Source organism: Natator depressus, chromosome 19 (genome assembly GCF_965152275.1).
Source record: "Natator depressus isolate rNatDep1 chromosome 19, rNatDep2.hap1, whole genome shotgun sequence".
NCBI classification, from domain to species: domain Eukaryota; kingdom Metazoa; phylum Chordata; order Testudines; family Cheloniidae; genus Natator; species Natator depressus.
In genome coordinates this window covers 2,523,430-2,545,805 of record NC_134252.1, presented here as the reverse complement: position 1 = coordinate 2,545,805, position 22,376 = coordinate 2,523,430, and the positions used below count along the sequence as shown (strand labels likewise).

Below are 22,376 nucleotides of genomic sequence, written 5' to 3'. Positions count from 1 at the left end.
CCGAGTCCCGCTGAGTGTCAGGTCCGAGCCCTGTTGTTTTGCAGCGTGGCTGCAGGCCAAGCCACAGATCGGAGTCAGAAGGGCTGCGTAGTGCGGTATGGACCCATTAGAACGGCTGTGAGACCTGGGGCCGGCAATTGTAAACCCAGGTGTGCAATGCAGTGTAGATGCTCAAGTGAGGGCTTGGAAACATTGAGTCCACAAGCCCAGGTCCCACAGCCCTGGGTTTACACTGCAGAGTAAACATACCCTTTGTGACATGCCCAAGGTCACATAGGAGTGAGGAAGGGAACCTAGCCCAGGTCGACCCCATCCTAGGCTAGCACTCTAAACATGGGATCATCCTGCCCCCCAGTGCACAGCCTGAGCAGTGGCAGGGCACACGTTCCTCACAGCACCCCAAGCCCTTGGCTGGACGTCCCACCTCACAGGCTGACCGGTGAGTTCATTATCCCTTTTGGTAACACGGTCCCACTTGGACACCCAGTTCATTTCATACGCCAACCCCTAAAGACCCATGAAAGGTCCCGACTTTTGGTCACTATGGACCTAGGTTAGGTTTGAACTGGTGACCTAGCAGTAAACAGCTCAGCAGCTTCGTACCCGTCCCCTGGCCTCAGATAGCTCTTGCTGCGCTGACTCTTTGCAAATGTCCCCAGGGTAACAAGTGAGTATGTAGAGAAGCAAATAAATAGCATAACATTAACTTGGGGTTTAGAAAGTGCAGTGAAGTTTCTCAGCTACCCATCTCCGTGAGGGCCACGTAGAGCCGTGGCTTGGTCCTTGCCAGAGAACCCCAGGTAGCCGGATAATGAGCTTAGAAGACTGTTCATTGACATTTCCTTAGAAGATAGGGAGCTTTATAAAGTCTTTAGCCAAGTCTGCGGGGCTCCCTCCCCACCAGGGCATCACGGGGGACAGTAGCTGCAGAAAGGAGACAGCTGCAGAGCAAGTCTGGACTCCAGAGCCTGCAGCCTCTGCATGGACCCTGCACGCAGCTGATGTTCTGTTTTCAGGGATCCGCCGTCCTTCCTCTCTGCATCATAGCCACCTTCCCCCAGCTGCAGATGGGTGCAGCTCCTTTAGTAAGTCAGCACTGCCCTGAGTGTCGGCCAGCGGGGCTGCCTGGGATGCTCTCTCCCTCCGTACGGCTCTCTTCAGTATTCCCAGCCCTGCCGGCCTGGGGAGAAAGAGACTAGAGGAGCTTTCAGGGAAGGTACTTAGGGCCTGATTCTGTGGGCTGCAGAGTACACTGTCCTCGCTGAAGTCCAGAAGAGCAGAGCAGACAGCACCCAGCTCCTTGCTTCCCTGAGCAGGATCAGGACGTGAGCTTCCACCCCTGCCAGCCAGGGAGCCAGACTCCGATTTCCTGCCGGGCGGTGGGATGCACCATCCCTGGGCAGCTGGCCAGCCCTTCGCCTCCCCAAGGCTCCAGGCACGTCAGTGCTTTGAGAGTATGTGGTGCAAATGCAACCAGCAGCTCGGTGCCTACTCCATGGAGGTTTTGGGAAGGGCAGGGGCTGGCCAGGAGAGACGCATGTCTGTTTGAGCTGCCCATTCTCCCGGCCTCCGCAAGGCGCTAGAATCTCTGGAAGTCATGCAGGTCCTCAGCCCCATTGATTTTCAGGCCCTGCAGCAGGGGGAAGTCGATCAGCGGCTCCTCCAGGAAGGCCGCATCCCCCTGGGAACTCTGGCAGTGCAGCCCAGCCTGCGGGGCCCCGTGGAACCACAGGTTCTCATAAAGCTTGGGGCTGGGCGTCGACTCGCTCAACAGGGGCTGAGTGGAGTCGGAGCGGATGTAGAGGGGAGATGGGACGTGCTGCTGCTGGCCCCTGTAGCCGTCTGCAACTATCTTGGCGTACTGGACGGCCCCAGCACCGTTGACGTAGGAGCCCGGCCTCGCCTCTCCGGGAGCTCGGCTGCCACTCGGCAGGCTGGAGCTGCTGGGGTGGATGTAGGATTTGGGGAGCTCCGGGAAGCTGCCAGCAGCTGCTGGGACGGGGTCCTTCTTCCCCCAGAGCGGTGCCTTCTTCTCGGCTCCTTTTTCGAGCACTGTGATGTCAGAAATGGTCACCAGGCCAGGCTCCCTCGCGCTGGCTGTCTGGAGAGTCTCCTGGGAAACAGGCATTTGCTCAGGGAAAGCCGGACCGATAGTGAGGTGCGTAGCTTCGGCCCCACCAGCCCCACTGCAGGGCACAGCCCTCTCCTGACTGCTACCGCCTCCCCTATCGTCCCTTCTCAGTACCCCTGAGGGGGGACACTCTCTGCACCGCCTGCTCATCCCAGCCCATCTGCTGCACAAGCCCCTCTGACGCCCTGTCCTGCCCCTCTCCCGCCAGGCTCTGTGTTCTCAGCCCCACTGCAGGGCCCAGAAGCGGCGCTCCTTCCCATGTTGCTTTGGGGCCTGGCTGGAATCTCACCATGGGGCCTAATCCTGCAGGGCGCTGAGTAAGTCAGTGTTCGGCATTTTGCAGGATCAGGCCCCACGCTTTGCCAGTTGAGCTGTTTGCTAGACCTGGCTGCCCAGCAGGGCTGAGCCTGCTACCAGGCCCTACCGGCCGATCTGAAGGAGCTTTGCTAGGCTGGCTGCTGCTGATCCAGCTGCTAGTTTCTATTCTTTTCTACTCTGGTGCTTAATCCCTGCCCATCGCAGTGGTGTCTGGCCTTCTCACCAGGGCACTGTACAGTCTCCCAGCCAGGTGCTCAGCTGGTGAGGGGTGACTCAATATTGTGCTCTGGAGTCAGCAGTGATGGGGGAGGACTGACACCTGTCAGACCCTTTCTTACCTGCTGGAGGTCGGCCGGCACCCACTTGCCTAGGCTGCTGTTAGCTGGGTCCGGGACGCTGGGCCAGAACTGATTCTTCACCCTGTTGGTCACATAACAAAGAAGCTCAATGAGAGGCCGGGGGGATGCTTAATGACAGGGCGGCTGGCCGATCGGTCTGTCAGGGCTTGGGTGCTTGAGGGGATTGGCAGAGACTCAGCTGGCAGGGTGAAATCCAGGGCTTGGGGCTGTGTTTGTGCAGCACCCAGTAGAGGCTCTGCGGGCTGCCATATCACAATATAAATAATAACTGGAGGCAGTGCACAGTCCTTCACTGCACCCGTCCGAGCCTGCCTCTGCCGTCAGTGAAGAGGGACATCGCTCCTCTGGGGCTGAGTCCACAGAAGCCCATGGAGCTCCACTGATTCGCCCCCGCGTGGGATCTGGCCTGGTGTGAAAAGCACAAAGCTCCCATACTTGTGAGTGTCCCTGAGCCGAAGGGGGAGGAAATGTCTGCCCCGCCCTTTGACTCCAGCCCCCTCCATTGTCTGGACAGAGGTCGGTGCCCGCGTGTCGCACAGACGGGCTGCACAGGTCACAGCTGCATCACGGGAGGCTAAGTGGCTAATAACGCGCTGCCAAGCCCATGGAGGGCTGCTGATCCATGGGCACTCACCTCCGATTCTTATGGAAGCAGACGATTAATACTATGAGCAAGACACACAAGAGGCCAAAGAACAGGAGGAGATACTGGATTTCTTTCTCATCTGGAAAAGAGAGAGGATCTGGGTTGTTCCAAAAGCTCAGCCCTTTGCATGAGGGGGTCAGGTGGGTGGCATGGCGTGACCGGAGTATTCCCCCGAGGCAGGTGGGGGTTGGGCAACAAAAATGATTCGGGATCTGGAACGGCTGCCATATGAAGAGCGATGAATAAGACAGGGACTTTTCAGCTTGGAAAAGGGACGACTAAGGGGATATGATAGAGGTCTATACAATCATAACTGGTGTGGAGAAAGTAAATAAAGGAAGTGTTATTTACTCCTCATAACACAAGAACTAGGGGTCACTAAATGAAATTAATAGGCAGCAGATTTAAAATAAACACAAGGAAGTATTTCTTCACACAACACACAGTCAGTCTTTGGAACTCCTTGCCAGAGGATGTTGTGAAGGCCAAGACTATAACAGGGTTCAAAAAAGAACTAGCTAAGTTCATGGAGGACAGGTCCATCAGTGGCTATTAGCCAGGATGAGCAGGAATGGTGTCCGTAGCTTCTGTTTGCCAGAAGCTGGGAATGGGTGACGGGATGGATCACTTGATGATTCCCTGTTCTGTTCATTCCCTCTGGGGCACCTGGCATTGGCCACTGTCGGAAGACAGGATACTGGGCTAGACGGGCCTTTGGTCTGACCCAGTATGGCTGCTCTCATGTTTTTATGATCCTGGGGTGCTTTGTGCTAAGCAGCTGGAGCGGACCCAGGAATTAGTCCCAGTTGCCTCAGCAACCCCCATGTGCTCCCCTGCCACCTAGGGCTGGGCCAAGTTCACATGCAACTTGGGATCCATCTGTCCCTAGAGTTCATGGGTGTGTGTGTGTGTGTGTGTGTGTGTGTGCACATGCCTGTCTGTGTGCACATGTGTGTGCCGGTCTGTGTGTGTGTGTGTGAGTGAGTGTGAGGGGTGTGGTCCCAGGGCTATCTCCTCCCCCACCTCTGCCACTTGGGCCACATGGAGCCTCTGATCACCGCTTTGGGCCCGTCCCAAGCGCCATGGGGTTCCCAAGCAGACCAAGCCCACGGCCTTACCCAGCGCCGGGGTCACCAGCGTCAGAGCCGTGCTGTTGGTGCTGCCGGCTGCTGTGGACGCCATCATGTGCACTTTGTACATCGTCGAAGGCAGCAGGCCCCTGAGGGTGAAGGTGGTGAAGGAGGAGTTCACAACGGCACCTAGGAAGCAGGTACAGCTATTGGTGACCCTGAGCTCCCAATCCCGCCGCGCACTCACACCACTTACAGACCCGCTCCTAGTCCCGGCATCACCTCCAGGAGCTAAATCCAGAGCCCGGCGCTGGGGCCGTGGTCACCTGCACCAGTGGGTCTGACTGGAATCGAGCCCCCACCTCCTCAACAAAAGACAGGATAACAATGGGGAAGGGGAGAGGGGAAGGTGATGAGGGAGAAGAGAAAATAAAACTGTGACCCCACAACAGTGTGACCCCCTGAAACCTGCCCCCACTTCCCAGACCTATAGTACAGGCCCCGACATTCGCACACCTAGAGGAAGGATGGGCACTAGCCTGGGACTCAGGAGAGTTGGGATCAATTCACTGCTCTGCCACCGATGGCTTGTGTGACCACGCGTAGGTCATTCAGCCTCTCCTGCCAGATTTGCAAAGGGATTTGGGCACCACAGGATGCAGGTAGGCGCCTTGTGGGATGTTTATAGATTCACAGATTCCAAGGCCAGAAGGGACCACTGTGATCATCTAGTCTGACCCCCTGTACAAGACAGGCCAGAGACCTGCCCCACAATAATTCCTAGGACAGATCTGTTAGAAAAACAGCCCATCTTGATTTAAAAATTGCCAGTGATGGAGAATCCACCAGGCCCCTCGCTAAATTGTTCTAATGGCTCATTACACTCACTGTTAAAAATGTATACCTTATTTCCATGTCTGAATTTGTCTAGGCTCTACTTCCAGCCATTGGATTATGTTAGATCTTTCTCTGCTAGACTGAAGAGCCCATTATTAAATATTTGTTTCCACGCAGATATTTATAAACTGCAATCAAGTTCCCCTTAGCCTTCTCGTTGTTAAGCTAAATAGATGGAGCTCCTTGAGTCTGTCACTAGGAGGCAGGTTTTCTAATCATTCTCGTGGCTCTTTTCTGAACCCTCTCCAGTATATCAACATCTTGCTTGAATTGTGGGCACCAGAACTGGGCACACTAGTAATGCAACAGTTGCACCAGGGCCAAATACAGAGGTAAAATAACCTCTCTGTTCCTACTTGAGATTCTCATTTATGCATCCCAGGGTTGCATTAGCCCTTTTGGCCACATGGTCGCATGCTCAGCAAATTATCCACCCTGACCCCCAAATCTTTTTCAGAATCATGGCTTCCCAGGATAGAGCCCCATTCTGAAAGTAGGGCCTGCATTCGGTGTTCCTAGACACATACATTTACACTGAGCCACATTAAAACCATAGTGTTTGCTTGCAGCCGGTTTCCCAAGTGACCCAGGTCGCTCAGAAGCAGTGACCTGCCCTCTTTATTATTTACAATTTTTGTGTCATCTGCAAACTATCAGTGACGATTTTATGTTTTCTTCCAGATCATTGATAAAAATGTTAAATAGCTTAGGCCCAAGAACCAATTCCTGTAAGACCCAATGGAGACACAGCTGCTCAGGGATGATTCACCATTTACAGTTACATGTTGAGACCTATCAGTTAGCCAGTTTTTAACCCCTGAATGTCTGCCATGATAATTTTATATCTTTCAAGGTTTTTAATCAAAAGAGCATGTGATATGAAGGCAAGAGCCTTACAGCAGTCTAGGTCTAGTACATCAACACTACTTATTAACCTTATCAACCAAACTTGTAATCTCAGCAAAAAAAGACAGGAAGTTACTTTGACAGGATCTGTTTTCCATAAGCCCATGTTGATTTGTATTAATTATATTTCCCATCTTTAATTCTTTATTAAACAAGTCCTGTATTAGGCCCTACATTATCTTGCCTGGGATCGATGTCAGCTGACAGGCCTATAATTACGCAGGCTGTCCTGTTTAAAAATTAGCACAACATTAGCTTTCATTCAGTCTTCTGGAACTTTCCTAGTGTTCCAAGACTTATTGAAAAACAACAATAATGGTTCAGCAAGCTCCTCAGCCAGCTCTTTAAAAACTCTTGGATGCAAAAGCACTTAGTCTGCCAGCCCTCATTGAAATCAACAGGAGTTCAGCACCTAGGTGCCTCTGAAAATCCCACTGTACCTCATCTGCATTTTAGGTGCCTAAATACCTGTACAAACCTGTCTCTGAGTCTCAGATCCCCACCTGCCCAAATGGGCATAAGAGCAGGTCTCTGTTTCACAGGAGGGTTGGGAGGTGTTACGAATTACACCTGATAGGACACGCACACAAGTGCTACGGATTACACCTGGTAGGACACGCACACAAGTGCTACGAATTACACCTGGTAGGACACGCACACAAGTGCTACGAATTACACCTTGTTAGGACACGCACACAAGTGCTGCGAATTATACCTGATAGGACACGCACAGTTCGAATCTAGGCTGAGGCACAGAAATAAAGTCCACAACTGCAGAGTTCCCAAAAGGCACTAAGTTTATTACGCTCGAGCGTGGTGCCCCCCTGCTAGCCAGGAGGGGACCCTGAATACAGATTATACAAAGGTTATATACTTTTTAGCAAAGCATGTTGCCCTCGTGCATCGGAAACCTTAGCCAATAAACAAACCCTTGTCTTATCTACCACCTATCCCTGCTTGGTGCATTCCTCGTGCTATACCAGTATGTTAATTACACAGCATGGTCCTAAAGCCATGCATCAGTAACTTTTATTATCAGGATGGGAGGCCTCACATCAAGGCCAAGAGACAGGGAGTTAGAGACTAACAAAAACCAGATACTGGGAGTCAAGGCAGGCTGGAGACAAGGAGGAGGATTTTCACAGGGATTCAGTATCTAAGGATCACTCCTCCTGGTGTATGCTGTGCTGGCATTTAAACAATGGTGGGCCCCAAACCAAAATGGAGTCACATGTGCTAACTTTTCCTTAACAGAGGATAGATCCATTAGAGACAGGGAGGTGCTCAGACACTGTGATGATGGAAGCTGTATAATACCTTAGACAGACAGATATAGCTTCACGGGGCCACATCCTGAGAAGTCAGTGGGGTGACACTGATTTACACCAGCTGAGGATCTGGCCCCATTGATTTTTAAAGCCACAAGAGACAGGACATTATAACACTCTAAACTGACTCCTGCATAGCCTGGGCCAGAGCCCCTCCCGCAGAGATTCCCGCATTGCGCCCAGTCACTTGGGGTTGAAAAAGAAACAACCTGCATGCCTGTAACAAGCGAACTCTTAGCAATCTCCAGGACTAAAATGTACCTTGCATTTTAGCGCACTGCAGAAATAGCCCCCTCTCTGCCCCTCCCCCTGCTGCTGTTCCCATTAATTCCATATTTCAGAGGGTTTTGTTTTAAAGGACTATCACAAGGAGACCAATTCTAATATGCCCCAGGCCCATCTAGTCCAGCCATCAGACACAATGTGTCCCAGACATACCCCCATCTATCTCATCATTAGTTCCTCGCAAGAGGTGTCAGACAAGGCCACATTTGTAATGAGGCCCATACCCATCCCTGCTCCTGCCCTTAAGCATGTTGCATGGTGGGAGCTTCCTTGCTGCTGACAGGCCCTTGTGCGGGGGATCACGTTTGGATTACTATCCCTCCAGCCCATGGGAAATACAGTGCTACAAAGCACTGGGCAGGTCGACGAGTGCAAGGGTGGCAGTGAGCAGGCAGGACTTACGGAGCTCATCTCTGGTGGTGCTGGTCCAGAAGATGGTGTAGTTTGTGATGAAGCCGTTCTGCATCTCAATGGGGACTGGGTCCCAGCTGAGCTCGGCGTGGGACTTGCTGATGCTTTTTAGGTGGAATTTAGGGGCACACGATGGAGCTGAAGTGGGAGAAGAACACGAAAGGTACAAAAAGCAGCCCAGGGCACTGTGGTGCAGATTCCTATAGGGCCCCCAATACGGGCCGGAGCGCAAAGAGGCCTAGATAAGAGCAGGTATTTGTGAGAAATCTGACTGCTTGGAGGTCGGGGAGCCCAGGACCCACACACCTCTGCACCTGAATGCCCTGTAAGCAGGGGGCCAGATCCCCAGCTGGTGTATGCCGGTGCAGTATGTCAGTGGGGTTACACTGATTTGCCCCAGCTGAGCACCTCACCCAAGAACTCTAGTTGTCTTGTGGTTCTTGCATGGTGATCTCTTGCAGAAGATCATTCTGCAGTTAATTCTCTGATCTGCCAAATTCCACGGAGCCAGGAGACACTTTTCATAAGAGCAGGGGTTTGGCCCGCTGCCCTGGGCTGGACTTTCAGCACCCCCATTCATGTGTGCTGTTGGGCTGCCACCCTCCACCCCAGAGATGGCTGCATTTCAGTCATGCTGCCTGGACTTAGTTTGTGAAGCAGTTTGGGGTCATTCAGGATGGGAGATGCTGTAGAAACACATACCCTTCTCTTTTGAATAGGCTGTTGTGTGCAGGGGCAGCCCCACCGCGTCCGCATACAGGGGGTACACGGAGATATTGTATAGCTGGAAAGGTTCAATATTTTCTGGAAGAGAAAACAAGAGGTGATTAAATCAGCGTGGCTACAAGCACTGAGAGCCCTTTACTCAATCTTCAGAAGCAGGGAGGGTGCCCTCTGCACTGCCAGCATACCTTGCATCTCCAGTCAATCAGACACCACGGGTTGGCTGATGCATCAAATGTCTACTTCCCATCATGTACCTGGTACATGAGGCAGCATTCAAGGGGTTAAATGGCATAGCATTGACATTATGGGCATGGAAACAAACCTTGGAATGTACATGGTAACTGGAAGGGGGGTCGCAGGATGGATACAGAGCAAAAAAGGGGGGTCGGTGGATGGATACAGGGCAGAGACGTGGGGGTCGGTGGATGGATACAGCGTAGAAATGGGGGGGTCGGTGGATAGATACAGAGCAGTGACAGGGGGGTCGGTGGATGGATACAGAGCAGAGACGGGGGGTCGGTGGATGGATACAGGGCAGAGACGTGGGGGTCGGTGGATGGATACAGCGTAGAAATGGGGGGGTCGGTGGATAGATACAGAGCAGTGACAGGGGGGTCGGTGGATGGATACAGAGCAGAGACGGGGTGGGGATGTGTTGCAGGATGGATACAGAGCGGAGACAGGGGCTTCGGTGGATGGATACAGAGCAGAGACGGGGGTTCGGTGGATGGATACAGAGCAGAGACGGGGGCGTGTTGCAGGATGGATACAGAGCAGAGACGGGGGGTTCGGTGGATGGATACAGGGCAGAGACCTGTAAAATCGAGGGGCAGCTCAGAAACATGGGGAGTCAGAAGACACAACCCAGGCTGCCCCCTGTAAGCCCGGGCCAGCAGATCCCCTCCTGGCAGGTGTCCAGCCTCCAAGGTTCCATGTGCTGCGGACAGACCTTAGACCAGTGAATTGAAGGGGCAAAAGGCCAGGAACCCACCTTTGCTGCCCTCCCACGCCCGAGGCTTCTGCCCAAACCCTGCCCCTTAGCGCCCTACCTCGGATTAGTGCCTTGGTAGCACTCCTGTTCCGCTCCACCTGCCAGCTGACGCTGCGGCCGGCTGGCCCCGGCAAGGGTGCCTGGCGCCACTCCAGTGTGTACCCAGTGGCTGTGGCTCTGGGGGCCTCCCAGTGCACCCAGAGGCTGTGCTCATCGCAGGGGGAAGTGTGGATCCCGGCCAGGGGCTGACCTGCGAACAGCGTGGGAGGGCGCAATCAGGCACAGACAGTCACAGCCGCAGCCCCAGGAGGCAGGAGGGGTGAGAGAAGCTGTGTGTGGGATATGGGGGGGCGGGGCGGAGGGCATCAGAACCTGTGCTGCTGTTCTTTGAGCTCACCGCGGAGTCAGAAAACCCAGAGGATGCCATGGACCCTCTGCAGCCGCCTGGGCTAGCGGAGAGGGCATGGGGCCTGTGAGTCTGCGAGCCGGGGAAGCATCTTCTCTTGCCAAGCAGCCATGGGAATGTCAGGATTCACTGCCTGGTCTGGGGTCTCGCACTCTCCCCTTGCTCAGAGAGTGGATCAGGGCACAGGCCTGGCCATTAGTGGATGGTTCAGTGATTACAGGCTGGCTCCTCTGCTGGTGTAAACTGGTGTCACTCCGTTGGCTCCAGCTGATTCACACCAGCTGAGGAGCTGGCCCTCCGGCTAATCACTCTCAACAGCCTTTACAACATGCGCCTGAGGCCAGCGTGGTGTTGGCTGGGTTTCATCCCCCGCTCCCCTGCTATGCTCTGCAGCCCAGGAAGTGCACCGGGGAGCCCATCTCGGGGTCACTGCGTGTCTGCGGGATCACGGAGGAGCCCAGAGATCACACTCCGACAGGCAAGTGCCTCTACTTATTACTGGGGCCGTGACCAAATACAGACAGTCCAACTTCTTGGAGCCAGACAAAGGAGTGACAGGGAGGGTTCCTGGCCCACGTGCAGCGGAGCTGAGAAATCAAAGGGTTTCTGCAGAGCGGAGCCCACCTGAAGGTGCTTTCAGGGTTTCAGAGACATGCTGCTTTGAACAGACTGCAAGGATGTCTAGCGAGCCCCTACCTTTCTTCTCAAGGAAGATAACTTCTGTTGCTGCAGACTCGCCTGCTGAGTTATAGGCTGCGAGATAAACTCTCCTGACCCCAGCCAGCACAGAGAAATTGCATTGAGTCTCTGTCGTGTTGCAGACAGCTCTTAGCTCCACATTCCTCCGTCTGGGATTCAGGGAGACCCAGTACCCCAGGATCCTGCCATTCATCTCGTTCCGCTTCAGAGCCTGCACAGAGCGGGTAGAACCGCGGTTGGGTTAGTGCGGGGCCCCCGGCCTGGGACCAGAACCCATTGTGGAGAGCACTATGCAGGGCTGATTTACCGTGTTTGGTGCTTAGCTCCTAGGGGGACGGGTCCTATAGCAACAATTGGGCAGGGGAGAAAAGGATGGGGCAGACTGTCCTAGCAATAGGGAGCCCAGGACACCGACAGGGGCTGTGGCAGTCTCAGCGTGTCCCATGATAAAGGGCTCACCTGTCTCTTCCCCCACAGAGAAGCCATGGGTAATAATAGGGGCCATCGTACAACGAGCCACGTGTGCATTCTGCTGCTAGGGTCATGTCCAGCATTACCTTCCACAGCAGGTGAACCTCTGCTCTCTTCCTAGAGTCCACGGGAGTCATCTTCCACCAAACGTCCAGCTTCCCTGCAGGAGCTAGGGCATACAAGAAGAGAGGGAGGAGTGGGGGTTTCTTTCACCCGTTCTTCCCAGCTGCCCTTTACTGGTACCCATGTGACAGACCCAACACAGATGTGCTGGTCTCAGTGGATCAGAACGTCACTAAAACTCAGTCTTGCACCTTCGTCAGCTGCAAGCCCCATTCCTAGGCCTGGTCTACGGTCACAAGCTATACCAGAACTCTGCCAGGGCAGTTACATTGGTACCGTCCCTGTGTGGGTGGGTCTCTTGGTATAAAGGTGCCCGATGCCAGGTTAGTTTCTCCGTATAGGAGAAGAGGAATAGCTGTACCAGGACAAGGCCCCTTTAGCCCACTATAACTGCACCCAGGGGTATAAACAGATGGGTAAAAGATCATACCCCTAAGGGACATTGCTTTACTAGGACCAAACCTGTGTGCAGAGCAGCCCTTAGACCGTGGGCACCTTCGGGCAGAGTCCTTGTCTCCTCGTTGTGCACCGAGCTGGCCCATCGCCCAGCAAATAATCACCCGGAACAACACTTGCCCCAGAGCAGAAGCCAGGCCGTGTGCGAGAGTGAAACTGGCCTGACCCACAAGGGCAGTAAATGGGCACTGCTCCCAGCATGGGGTGCCTTAGAGACCCACTGCAAACGCCAATAAGCAGGGGTCGGACCCCAGGCAGCCCTGGGCCTTTTCCTTTGCCCTCCTCAGTGCCCCATCACCAAGCTCTGTGTGTGTCACTTTGTCCTTCCACCCTGCCCCGGTCACTCGGCAAAGCCACAGCCCCAGGTGCGCTGTGGGATCACAACGCACCAGCACTAGGGACGCTGTGGGGTCCCAGCCCTAGGGCTCGGTCCGTGGTCTCTCGGCTGAGGCTGCTGGGGTGGGTATGGGGCAGCAGTGAGGATGGCTCTCTGTCGTGTTTGTTTCACACCGGGGCCTCCCAACAGCCCTGGCATGGGAAGGACTCTCAGCCAGGCCCTGGGTCCCTGGGCCTGAGTCAGTCTGACCCTGTGGTGCGGCTGGTCCCCCTGTCAGGACCCACCTTTCTCGTGGGTGATAAAATTCCACTCCGGGCTCCACTCGCTCCAGTAGCCCATCGCTGTGACCCTCCTGCAGCGCATCTGGAAGCGATAATCCGTCCCGAAGAGGAAGCCGCAGTGATGGGTCTTCAGGTTGGGGCTGACAATGTCGGGGACCTGGTTGCAAAGTAAAGCAACGTTTTTGGCAGCTCTCAAAGGCAACCCCATGTGGCCCCAACCCTCCCCCGGCTTGTGCCCTGCGCGTCATTCACACCAGGGCAAAGCAGACCGAAGTGGGCGTGAAGAGCTCCCTGGGGTAGCCCCTGACAACCCGTTCTGCTGTGGCAGCCTTTTGTGGATGTAACTGAGCGTGTGAGGGGCTGGGCCCGGAGGAAGCCAGCCCCACTTCTCTCTTGCTCCTTCCCAGCAAAGCTTTTTCACCCCTCTGTGGACAAAGCTGCACAGCCCACTGGAGACGGGTCCGAAAAGAAGAGTCACACACAGAGTGTGGGATCTGATGGGCAAAGTCCACTGCGGCCAGCAGATGGGTTTGGCCCAGTAACGCAGCCTTCAGACCCGGGGGGAATCGGTGCCTGAAACTGCTCCCAGAGAGCCCCGCTCTTAAAGGCCAGGGCCAGGCTCCAGGGGCCTGGCTCCGCGCACTCCCCAGGGGAACCCCATGCCTTTTGGGTGGGGTGGGGGGGTGTTACACCTAAGGGAGGGGAGAATCAGCCCAGGAAACTTGTGATCTAAATAAGGGAATGGGACATCTAAAGATGTCCCCCTAAACTAGAGGGACATCTCCAAAGGAAATCTGTGTCGCAGGTTTCCAGGGAGCGGCGCGGAAACGGGCTGGCGGCAGGAGATGCATTGATGGGGCTGGAGAAGCACAGACGAAGACGTGATTGTTAGTGGCTCCGAGAGGGTGGAATTCCAAGCTGTCTGGCCTGGATCGCTCTGCTCTGGTCTTTGCTTGGTGGGGCAGGCGCTCAGCCTCGCTCCACTGGGGTCAATGAGCCAGATCCCCAATGGGCGCAAAAGTGGCTATTGATTTGGAGCCACCAATCGGAGACGCCTTAAAGGGGCATGAGTCTCAGAGGGTGGCTGCTCAGCACTTTCTGAAAATCCAGGCCCCCAAATCACTAGCCACTTTTGGAGAATCTTGGCCCCTGTGGCTGGTGTCTGCCCCCCGCATGCCGTAGGCTGAAGTGTTCAGAAGGCCTCGTCACCCCGGATTTCCAAGTGCTCTACTCCCTTTCTGGCATCTAAGCAAGTGGCCCGATTGTCCAAGGAGCCCAGGGGGCTGGGCGTGAGCTCTGGAAAATCTGACCAGTGTCATAATGGGAGCTCCTGAGGGTGGGAAATTTGTCTCCGATGGTGGTGGTGGTGGGAGGCGGGGAGTTACGGGGCACTGCGCACTTGGAGATCCAGCCCTGAGTTCTTGGGAAATCTAGCCATCAGTGCCCAGCAGGCTGCCTCTCTTCTGTGCCCCATCAGCAGTGGGCACAGGGTGTGTGGCGAACCCAGTGACGAGGGGAGGGGGTGGAGGGTCAAACGAAGGTACTGGAAGTGCAGAATAAGTCTCTGGACTATCCATGCAGCTCCTGAGTGGCAGGGAGCTGAATGGTTACAACTGAAGAGCAGACATTGCATTTTAGGAGTGGGGGATTGAGGGGGACAGGACAGGTTTCCTTCCCTCCTTCCAAACAGGAGAAAGAAGCCAATGGCTCACTTCTCTCCCCTCAGGACCCTGCCGGAAGAGCAGCTGGAATCTCCCAGTTTACAGATGGGGAAAGTGAGGGGCTCTCAGTCACCCCATGGAAACAGAGGCAGGAACAGATCCCAGGAGTCCTGGCCACTGGACCAGACTTCCTCCAAAGGAACACAGCCCCATGGAGCAATGCCCCAGCCAGCCCCCCTCTCCCGGAGCCAGTCACTCACCAGAGTCCATCCAGGGTCCTCATGGGTCCTGTAGCGGAGCTCACACTGCTGCTCTATGTGGGAGCTGGTGGGAGCCCCTTCCCAGGCCACGGAGATGCAGTCAGTCTGGAAAGGGACTGACTGGATGCTCTTCAGGACAGGGGGATCCAGTTTGGCTACAGGGAATCGAGATAGATAGCTAGCGAGATGGGGAAAAGCACAAACGGCAGCCCGGGCTCGACCCCACTCATCGTTTGCCCGCACACCTTCTCCTGCAGTCAGTGGGAGCCCCAGACCCTGGGGTTCACACGGGGGATCCCAGTCATCTATCTGATCTGATTTAGGGTTTGTCTTAATCCTGGCTCTGGCTTTAAGCCCCGGCGAGGTAAGTAAGAAAAATAAATGGTTAGAAGAATGCAGCATGAAAAGACCAAGGGAAACAGAAATAATCTGACAAGGAGTTGGATTCAACATGCAAATGAAATGAAATAATCTCCCACGCATGAGTCTCAGGGCATTACGGTGAGATTGATCCATAATTGCAGTAGGGGAAAAGGGGCCAATCAGAGACTTAGGGAAATGTATTATTATTAATAATTGACAATAACTAATTAATTAATTGTTGCTTTGGCATTCCTGTTGTGTCTTTCCTCCTGAAACCTCCCAATGCACTTTATCCCCCTCCCCACCCTGGAGAGGAATTACCCCACCTCGTGCTGTAATGCTGGGCTGTTTAGCAGCTGTTTAGCAGAAGGGCTCTGTGCTGCGGAGAGAAGCATCATCCTGCATCAGCCAAAACCGCCTGGAGGGGGGGTGCAGTGAGCAAGTTATAATGACTGCACTGTAATTTGGCCAGGATGTTGGGAGTTAACTCCTACTTAGTAACCTCCCCCCAACACCTCGGGGCTCTGGTAACAGAAATCCCAGGTATTGATACAATATACCAGAGTTTTGCCAGTGGCTTCCACAGGGTCAGGATTTCACCAGCAGAATTGAGCACTTAGGGCCTGCCCAGTCAATGGCAAGACTCGCCCTGACTTTGATGGGCTTCGAATCAGGCCCTTAAACAGCAAAATGATAGTAATAAGGATACATCGTATTTGACACGAAGGTTCCATTGATCAGTAGTTTCCAAAGGGTTAATAAATGACTTGCTGATGTTTCAATACATGAGCGAGACAAGGCGGGTGAGGTAATATCTTTGACTGGATCAGCCGCTGCTGGTGGAAGGGCCAAACGTTCGAGCTGCACACAGCTCAAGCAATGGCTAACCACCTGTTAGCAGGACCAGTCAGTCAACAGGTTGCTTATAACCATCTATAACATTTTGTGCTGAGATGCTTGTAACCACCGATAACACATCCTACTCACATCTGTAACCGGCTTAGAACAGCTAGTAATCCTTTATTAACCCTTCGTAAACCATTTATAAATGGAACCTTAAAATAAAGTGTGAGCTAAGAATCTGAAGTGTTTTAATGGGACTTGGTCTAACAGAACTAACTTTCCCTCTCTCTCTCTCTCTCAGTTCTTTTGTCCAAACTCTGATTTAGGTGGCTACAAAGGAAGCCCCCAGCTCCGTTACACACCTACATCCGTGGGGTCGATGCACAGATGCTCAGACTCAGCTGTGCCCAGGGCATTCTGGACGGACACCCAGATGTCCATTTTCTGGTACAGCTGGAGAAACCTGCGGGGAATGGTGCAGTAGTTCTGGCCGGCTTGTGGGATACAGTCTGGGATCGCCTCCTGGGAAACTTCACACTGGCCTCTGCTCCTGCAGTGCAACGAGACAGGGTCAGTCTGTAGGTCCCCACTAACATTCTGTGTGTTCTCACTGGAGACCCATCTGCCCGAGCTACCAGCCTCACCTTCCTCTCAGCTTGCACCCAGTGGTCACACCCAGGGACATGAAAATCCAGGGCAGGTTCTGTGCAGGTGCAGAGGGACCCTCTGAGCAACACCCAAGGGTAGGCCAGAGGCAGGGGAAATACAGTTCTTGAAGGGAGATCTCAGCTGAGCAGGCTCAGTCAGCCGGACCGCTGGCATGGAGTCAAGGCTGGCCTCAGGGAGAGGATGGGCTCCTCTCTGAGGACTCTCTGAGGTCCAATCCCAGAGGCTGGTGTCAAAGGGAGGCTGGGATCAAGTCTCAGTGGCTCTAAGTTTGCTCTATGGTGGGTGCCACTTGGCCATGTGGTGTCAGGAGTTCTCAAAGTGGCCCATAGCGGGTGCTGTAATCTGGTCCCACTCAGGGCTTTGGGGGCTGGTTCCGGCACACAACTCTGAACAATTATTGCTACACAAGGTGCCAACGGGTGACGCTAAGCCCTGGGATTGTATGGCCAAAGGACGCATCCGAGGCCACAGAGCCAGGGAAAGCAACAAGGGGCTTGTACCGAGCAGCCTGCAAGACTTGGTATCCCCCGGCGCACAGATGCCTCCAGACAGTCTGCAGAGGGCTGGAGGCCTCATTGCTTGGGGCTTTTAAAAGCAGACTGATACAACTCTAGATGGGGAGTGGGGAACATGCTTTCCTGGCTGCTGCTGGGTGCAAAGGGAAGGAGGGACCCAAACGGGCCCCTTTCCCCTCTAATTTCTAGGGCTCTCCATGTGTGGTGTGCAATGGGCAAACAGGCCCGACCATGGCCCTGCTGATGGATTGGAGGCCATGCATGCGGCTGCAGCTCAACACTTACTTGGAGCTTCTCAGAGCCACTTTGGCTGGGAGGTGTCCGTCCAGCCCGGGGTCCCATCGGCACGTCAGGCTGTTCTCAGTGAGGTTCATCATACAGGTTAAATTGTCAGGCTTTGCTGGTGGATCTAGGCAGAAAGCAATGGGGAGAAAGGATCTGAGATGCACTGAGTGGACCTCCCAGGTCTGGGCAGTTAAGCTGCGTGTCCTTGAGCACCATCGACTGGTCCTGTGTCTGTTAACTATTCACCTACCTACAATTGTAGAACTCTCCTGTAACATGTATAGTGGAAACCCATGCCTGAAGCCCTGGAACCCCGAGCCAGGCAGCAAGCACAAGCTTCTCCCTCCCCTCACTGCCATACCTTGCCAACCTGCACATGACCTCAAACGGACCTCCCCTCCCCCACACACCAGGAGATAATAACCCCCACCCCCTCTCTCCCTGGCCAAAGCAAGAAAGAAGTGAGAAGGTATTCAGCACCAGATCCAGCCAGCCTCTTGGAGACATGGCCGAGGGCAGTCTGACCGTGCCTGCAAATGAGGTAGTGGCCCCTAATTACCTGCCCGCACTGGGAGTTCAGTTTAACCCAATTTGCATGTGCAAACACAGGGGTTTTGGTGCAAGGAAAGGGATGCTGGTGCAAATATCAGGAGGACGGGGATGTGCTATTTGCACATGCAGGAAAACATGGCCCTTTGAGTTGAGGCCAGAGGAGGGCGTGACTTACAGCCTGCGTGGATCTCCGCCATGCCTATCCGCTGTGGGGTGCCGTTCCACACCACGTAACACCACAGCTTGGCCCTGGTTCGGTTGAAATGGCTGATGGTGAGATTGGAAACTTCTGTTCCTTCTGCGCTCTTGTGCTGGCTCCCTGACATGGACTTGCTGTCGAGTCTCCATGTGATCTGGATTTCCTCCCCTTCCAAACCACTGCAGCGGTTGCTCTGGATGGTGCAAGAGGCCGTGACTGTAGATCCCAAGAGAGTGGTGGGTGAGTCCACTGTTACCCAGCCACAGGCTCGGGCTCCTGGAGAGTGAGAGAGAACAGCACATCAGGGTGACAGGGCGTTGGGGCAGAAGAGGCTGCACCTCTGGCCTGCTCCTTCACCGGCACGCCAGGAACTCCTTCTTACAGCCTGAGTGTGTTACTCTTTTTTCCTGAAAGCCAGCCCCATGTTTAGAAACCTTGGCTCCATCTCGCCCAGTATCTCATCTCCAGCACGGGGCGAGTGGTGCCAAAACCCTGCAGTTCTGGGATAACCTGCCCCAGGGAGAGGTTTCCCCCAGCCCCTGTTGGTTGGCTGATACCCTGAAGGAGGAGACTTTATACCCCTTCCAAAGTTCTATGAATTTTAACCCTTTCTATAGCAAATCTGGATGGTGGTTTTAGCTAGATAAATGTCCAAGCCTTGCTTTGGATCCTGCTAAACCCCCAGTCTCAAGGAGACCTTGTGGCAGGGAGTTCCATAGGCTAATGGTGCAAAACAGTGTTTGCTTTTGTCAGCTTTAAATTTGCTGCCATTAAGGTTGAATTTTTCTTTCCCAAATGGAGATTTTAAGGAGCAATCACATTGCACAGCAAGAGCTTAGCACCAAAGGGGCCATGTTAGAGTCTGAAATGGCAAAGGAACAATCAAAGGGCCAGACATGCGGACAGTGCCTTTTGTTAGAGTGTGAAGGGTACCAGCGCACGGACTCCAGCAGCTTCAGCGTTGGCTCGGAGGACTGGGACGCCGCCACGTGGGCTGTGGGACTGGGATGCGGCTCAGGCTCAGGGGTCTGTCCTAGAGGGTCACATGTTAGGAGTGGGGCCTTCGTTTGCTTTTGGGCTCTTGTGCTCGGTCCACGGTCACTTCAGTGGGGCTCTTCCCTTTCAAAGCCCTGAGACATTGATCTATCATTTTCACTTGTGGCTGGAGAATGGCACTGGGCTGGGAAATTCTCCACTTATCTACAGATCCAGGGTCCAGTACCGCCAGGGCAGGGGGACCGTCCCACCACTATTCTCCAGCCTGACCTGGATTAGCCACCTCTCCATCAGGCTAGTCCCCAGCACAGCCCCCTGCCGCCACTGTCAGTCAGCACCGAGTCTGGGATATGGACACTAGCAAACTCATTCCATGCTGGCCACAGAATTGATGTCAAGTGCATCTGTAGGGAGTCAGGGATTTCCCAGTTCCTTGCTGGGAACCACGTCCCTTTGAAACTCACCTCCCAGGAGCAGAAGGAAGAGTGTGGAGCATCCCAGCAGCATCCCAGAGTTCCAGTGTGTGGCCATGATCTGATCCTGGGCTTTGGCATCACCTGGAATTCACAGAATGAGCCCCCTTTACAGGCCCGGGATGATGGCTGTGGAGATGGGAGTGTGTTCAGATTAACCTGGCCTGGTACAATCCTACATCAGAGACTTTCTGAGTTACATAGCAGGCAAAATGTACTGGGTTCATCCATCCATCAGTCTATCTATCCCCATGCACCCCCTACCTATCTATCTATCTATCTATCTATCTATCTATCTATCTATCTATCTATCTATCTCACACAGACACACACGCTAACTGGGCATCTGACATATACACTACATTTGTATTTCACAAAGCAAATTTCATTTTGCATCAGCACCCTGAGGCTGTGAATTTCCTCCTTGGTCTGAGACATTTGGTTGATTGCATCAAAGCATTTCCACACCGTTCACATCCTGGGAGAGCAGAGCCAAGCACAAATGCTCTTGGTGCTGACCCGTGTTACAGATGGAGGTGGCATGTGACGGGTCCTTTCAGCGCTCGCCCGTGGTACATACAGACGTGAGCGTGTTCCACGCCCCTCCAGCTGTTCCCATCGACTACATTTGGGACGAAGAGGCTCATAGGACTCAAGGCTTGTGTGCCTGCAGCCTGTCACTGCCCATTTTCAGGCCACCTCTCTGTGTCAGAAACACATTCACACAGCCCCTCCAGCCCCCTCCAGCCTGGGAAATAAAGTAACTCGAGTGGCTGGGGGTGCGGCGATGCCCAGGGTGAGCGATTGCCTCTTGGCTCAGGCAGAGACTTGCCCCCCTCAGGTCTGAGCTCAGGTGGCCAGAGCCACAACGCCCACCCTGCTGTTCATAACATGCTAGCTTGGCCCCGCAACCGCGAGTCTCCATCCAGGCTGGGAACTTGCTCCCCGCTGCTGGGAAGGCACCCCCTTAGTAAGAGACTGCCCCTGCTGCTCCAAGGAGTTTGTAGCCTATACAACCAAACCTCCCCCCCAGAGCCCCGGTGCTGCCTGGGCTGGCAAAGAGCACAGAGAATGGGAAAGCACCCTGGCAGTAAACCAGCCCCATGCGTGGGGAGAGGCTAGCATGACCTTCGGCCACCAGCGCGACCCCAGCAGCCAGCTCAGAGCTCCACTCAGCCACACACAAGGCTCGGCTCCTGCAGAGAAGGGACGGCTGTATTCGTGTCCAGATGTGGCACGCCGCAGTGCCAGGGTGGTTTCACCTCCCATGCCATCCAATGGGTGGGTTTAAGAAACATGAAAGGTGGCTCGAGGCTGGGGTTATTTATAGTCTTACGAAAGGAATGAATGAGGAAATGCTTCCCTACTTGACAGGCCACATCTGCAGGCCACTGGGATCTTGCCTCCCCCTCCTCTGCAGTCTGTACATCCTCTAAACTATTTTCAGGTTCTTCTTCCCAGCCCGCCCCTGCTCCCCCATCCTCACCCCTCCCTCTGCTCCTGAACCCCGGACTGCTGGGTCCTAGGTTCTGACTCCCTCACCTGCTCCTTGCTGCCAATTCCCACCACGATTGGGGCTGGATATCCGGCTGCTCCACTGAGTCCCGCAAAAGGATCCCCTCGGTGGGTGGGGTCAATGGTATGATAGCCTGGACCTGTGGCTCATGGTGCTTGATGATGTGTGAGAACAGGTTATTCCATCTCTCCACCCCTGCTACGGGGAAACGAGCCGGGATAACACTTCTCAGCTCCAAAGCACCGTGCAAACTTTGAACAGCCGCTGAATGATTCTGAGCCGCAGCAGCAGGACGGCGCTGAATGCCGGGACCCCCAGATTCACAAGAATGCATCGTTCGCCACCTGTTAAAAGGGGGACGATCCACCCCGAGCAGCTTTGGCCAAGGACGGAGCCGAGCCAGAGCAGTGGGATCCCATCGGATGTTCTGTACAACCCAAGTTTGAGTCGGCACCCAGCCAGCATGAGCTCCATCCCTTACCTCATCTCAGTGCCTCGTGCTGCACGCGCCAGCTCGCTACTCCCTCGCAGGACCGGCCCCTGGCTCCCAGGAGAGCAGAGTGTTCCAGCTCTTCTCTAACATGTTGCTTTCACCGTTAGTTCCTCAAAAAAGAAAGAAAAAAAAAACAAACCCACCAACCAGTGCCGTTAATTGCTCTGACTTTCAGAAAAGGTGATTGCAAAATGCTTCCCCGCAGGCTGTATCTGCCTGGCTTTATGGCAGGAAGGAAGGAGCACATCACACGCAGCAAGTGGCTGGGGAAAGGGCTCCCTGCTCATCCTCCCCCCTGCCCACTGAGCTTCAAAGGGAGTCCATGAGCGGCTGGGATGGGGCAATAATGCACTAGTTTGCTGTGACCTGCCGGAGCCAGCCAGGCCAGCCTGGCCTCTGAGAGGCTGGCAGGAGGAATACAGCATCCAAGGGGCCCTGGAGCAGAGTGCAGCCTTTGGGAGGGGCTGGATGTGCGCTTTAAGTGCCCCTGTTTGTACAGCCCAGTGCACCGTTCAAGGCAGCATGCTGAGAGCTCAGAACCACCCTGCTCATCTGCGGCATGTTCTCCAGGGCTTTGCCCAGCCAGTGGCACATTGGGGAGAGCCCTGCCATCCCCCAGTCTCCACCTTTGGTCCCATGGCCAGGCCCTTCCACAGCTCTTAGTGACAGCTGTCCCCTCACCCCACACCGGAGAATAACCCTCCAGGGTC

The 22,376-nt window shown here is 54.5% G+C and overlaps 1 protein-coding gene across 1 annotated transcript; it reads right to left on the bottom strand.

The window, feature by feature from the left end:
* Positions 1-578: 578 nt before the first annotated feature.
* Positions 579-21,383, bottom strand: CSF3R (colony stimulating factor 3 receptor). The gene is made up of 16 exons (XM_074934331.1): positions 21,200-21,383; positions 19,649-19,786; positions 18,165-18,464; positions 17,438-17,561; positions 16,331-16,518; positions 14,763-14,917; positions 12,845-12,998; positions 11,731-11,813; positions 11,171-11,384; positions 10,127-10,318; positions 9,054-9,155; positions 8,343-8,489; positions 4,573-4,713; positions 3,443-3,533; positions 2,788-2,869; positions 579-2,113 (listed from the first exon to the last, which is right to left on the bottom strand). Exons 2-16 carry the CDS (start codon positions 19,713-19,715, stop codon positions 1,580-1,582), a joined length of 2,574 nt encoding a protein of 857 aa, XP_074790432.1. The 5' UTR covers positions 19,716-19,786; positions 21,200-21,383; the 3' UTR covers positions 579-1,579.
* Between the last annotated feature and the right edge of the window lie 993 nt (positions 21,384-22,376).

Excerpts from the sequence above, each read along its gene's own strand:
- CSF3R (XM_074934331.1), bottom strand. The coding sequence starts at position 19,715 with ATGGCCACACACTGGAACTCTGGGATGCTGCTGGGATGCTCCACACTC. Across the intron at positions 10,319-11,170 it reads TATCTTCCTTGAGAAGAAAG|GTCAGCCCCTGGCCGGGATC; the intron begins GTAGGGGCTCGC and ends CGCTGTTCGCAG. Across the intron at positions 2,870-3,442 it reads TGCTTCCATAAGAATCGGAG|GGTGAAGAATCAGTTCTGGC; the intron begins GTGAGTGCCCAT and ends TGTGACCAACAG.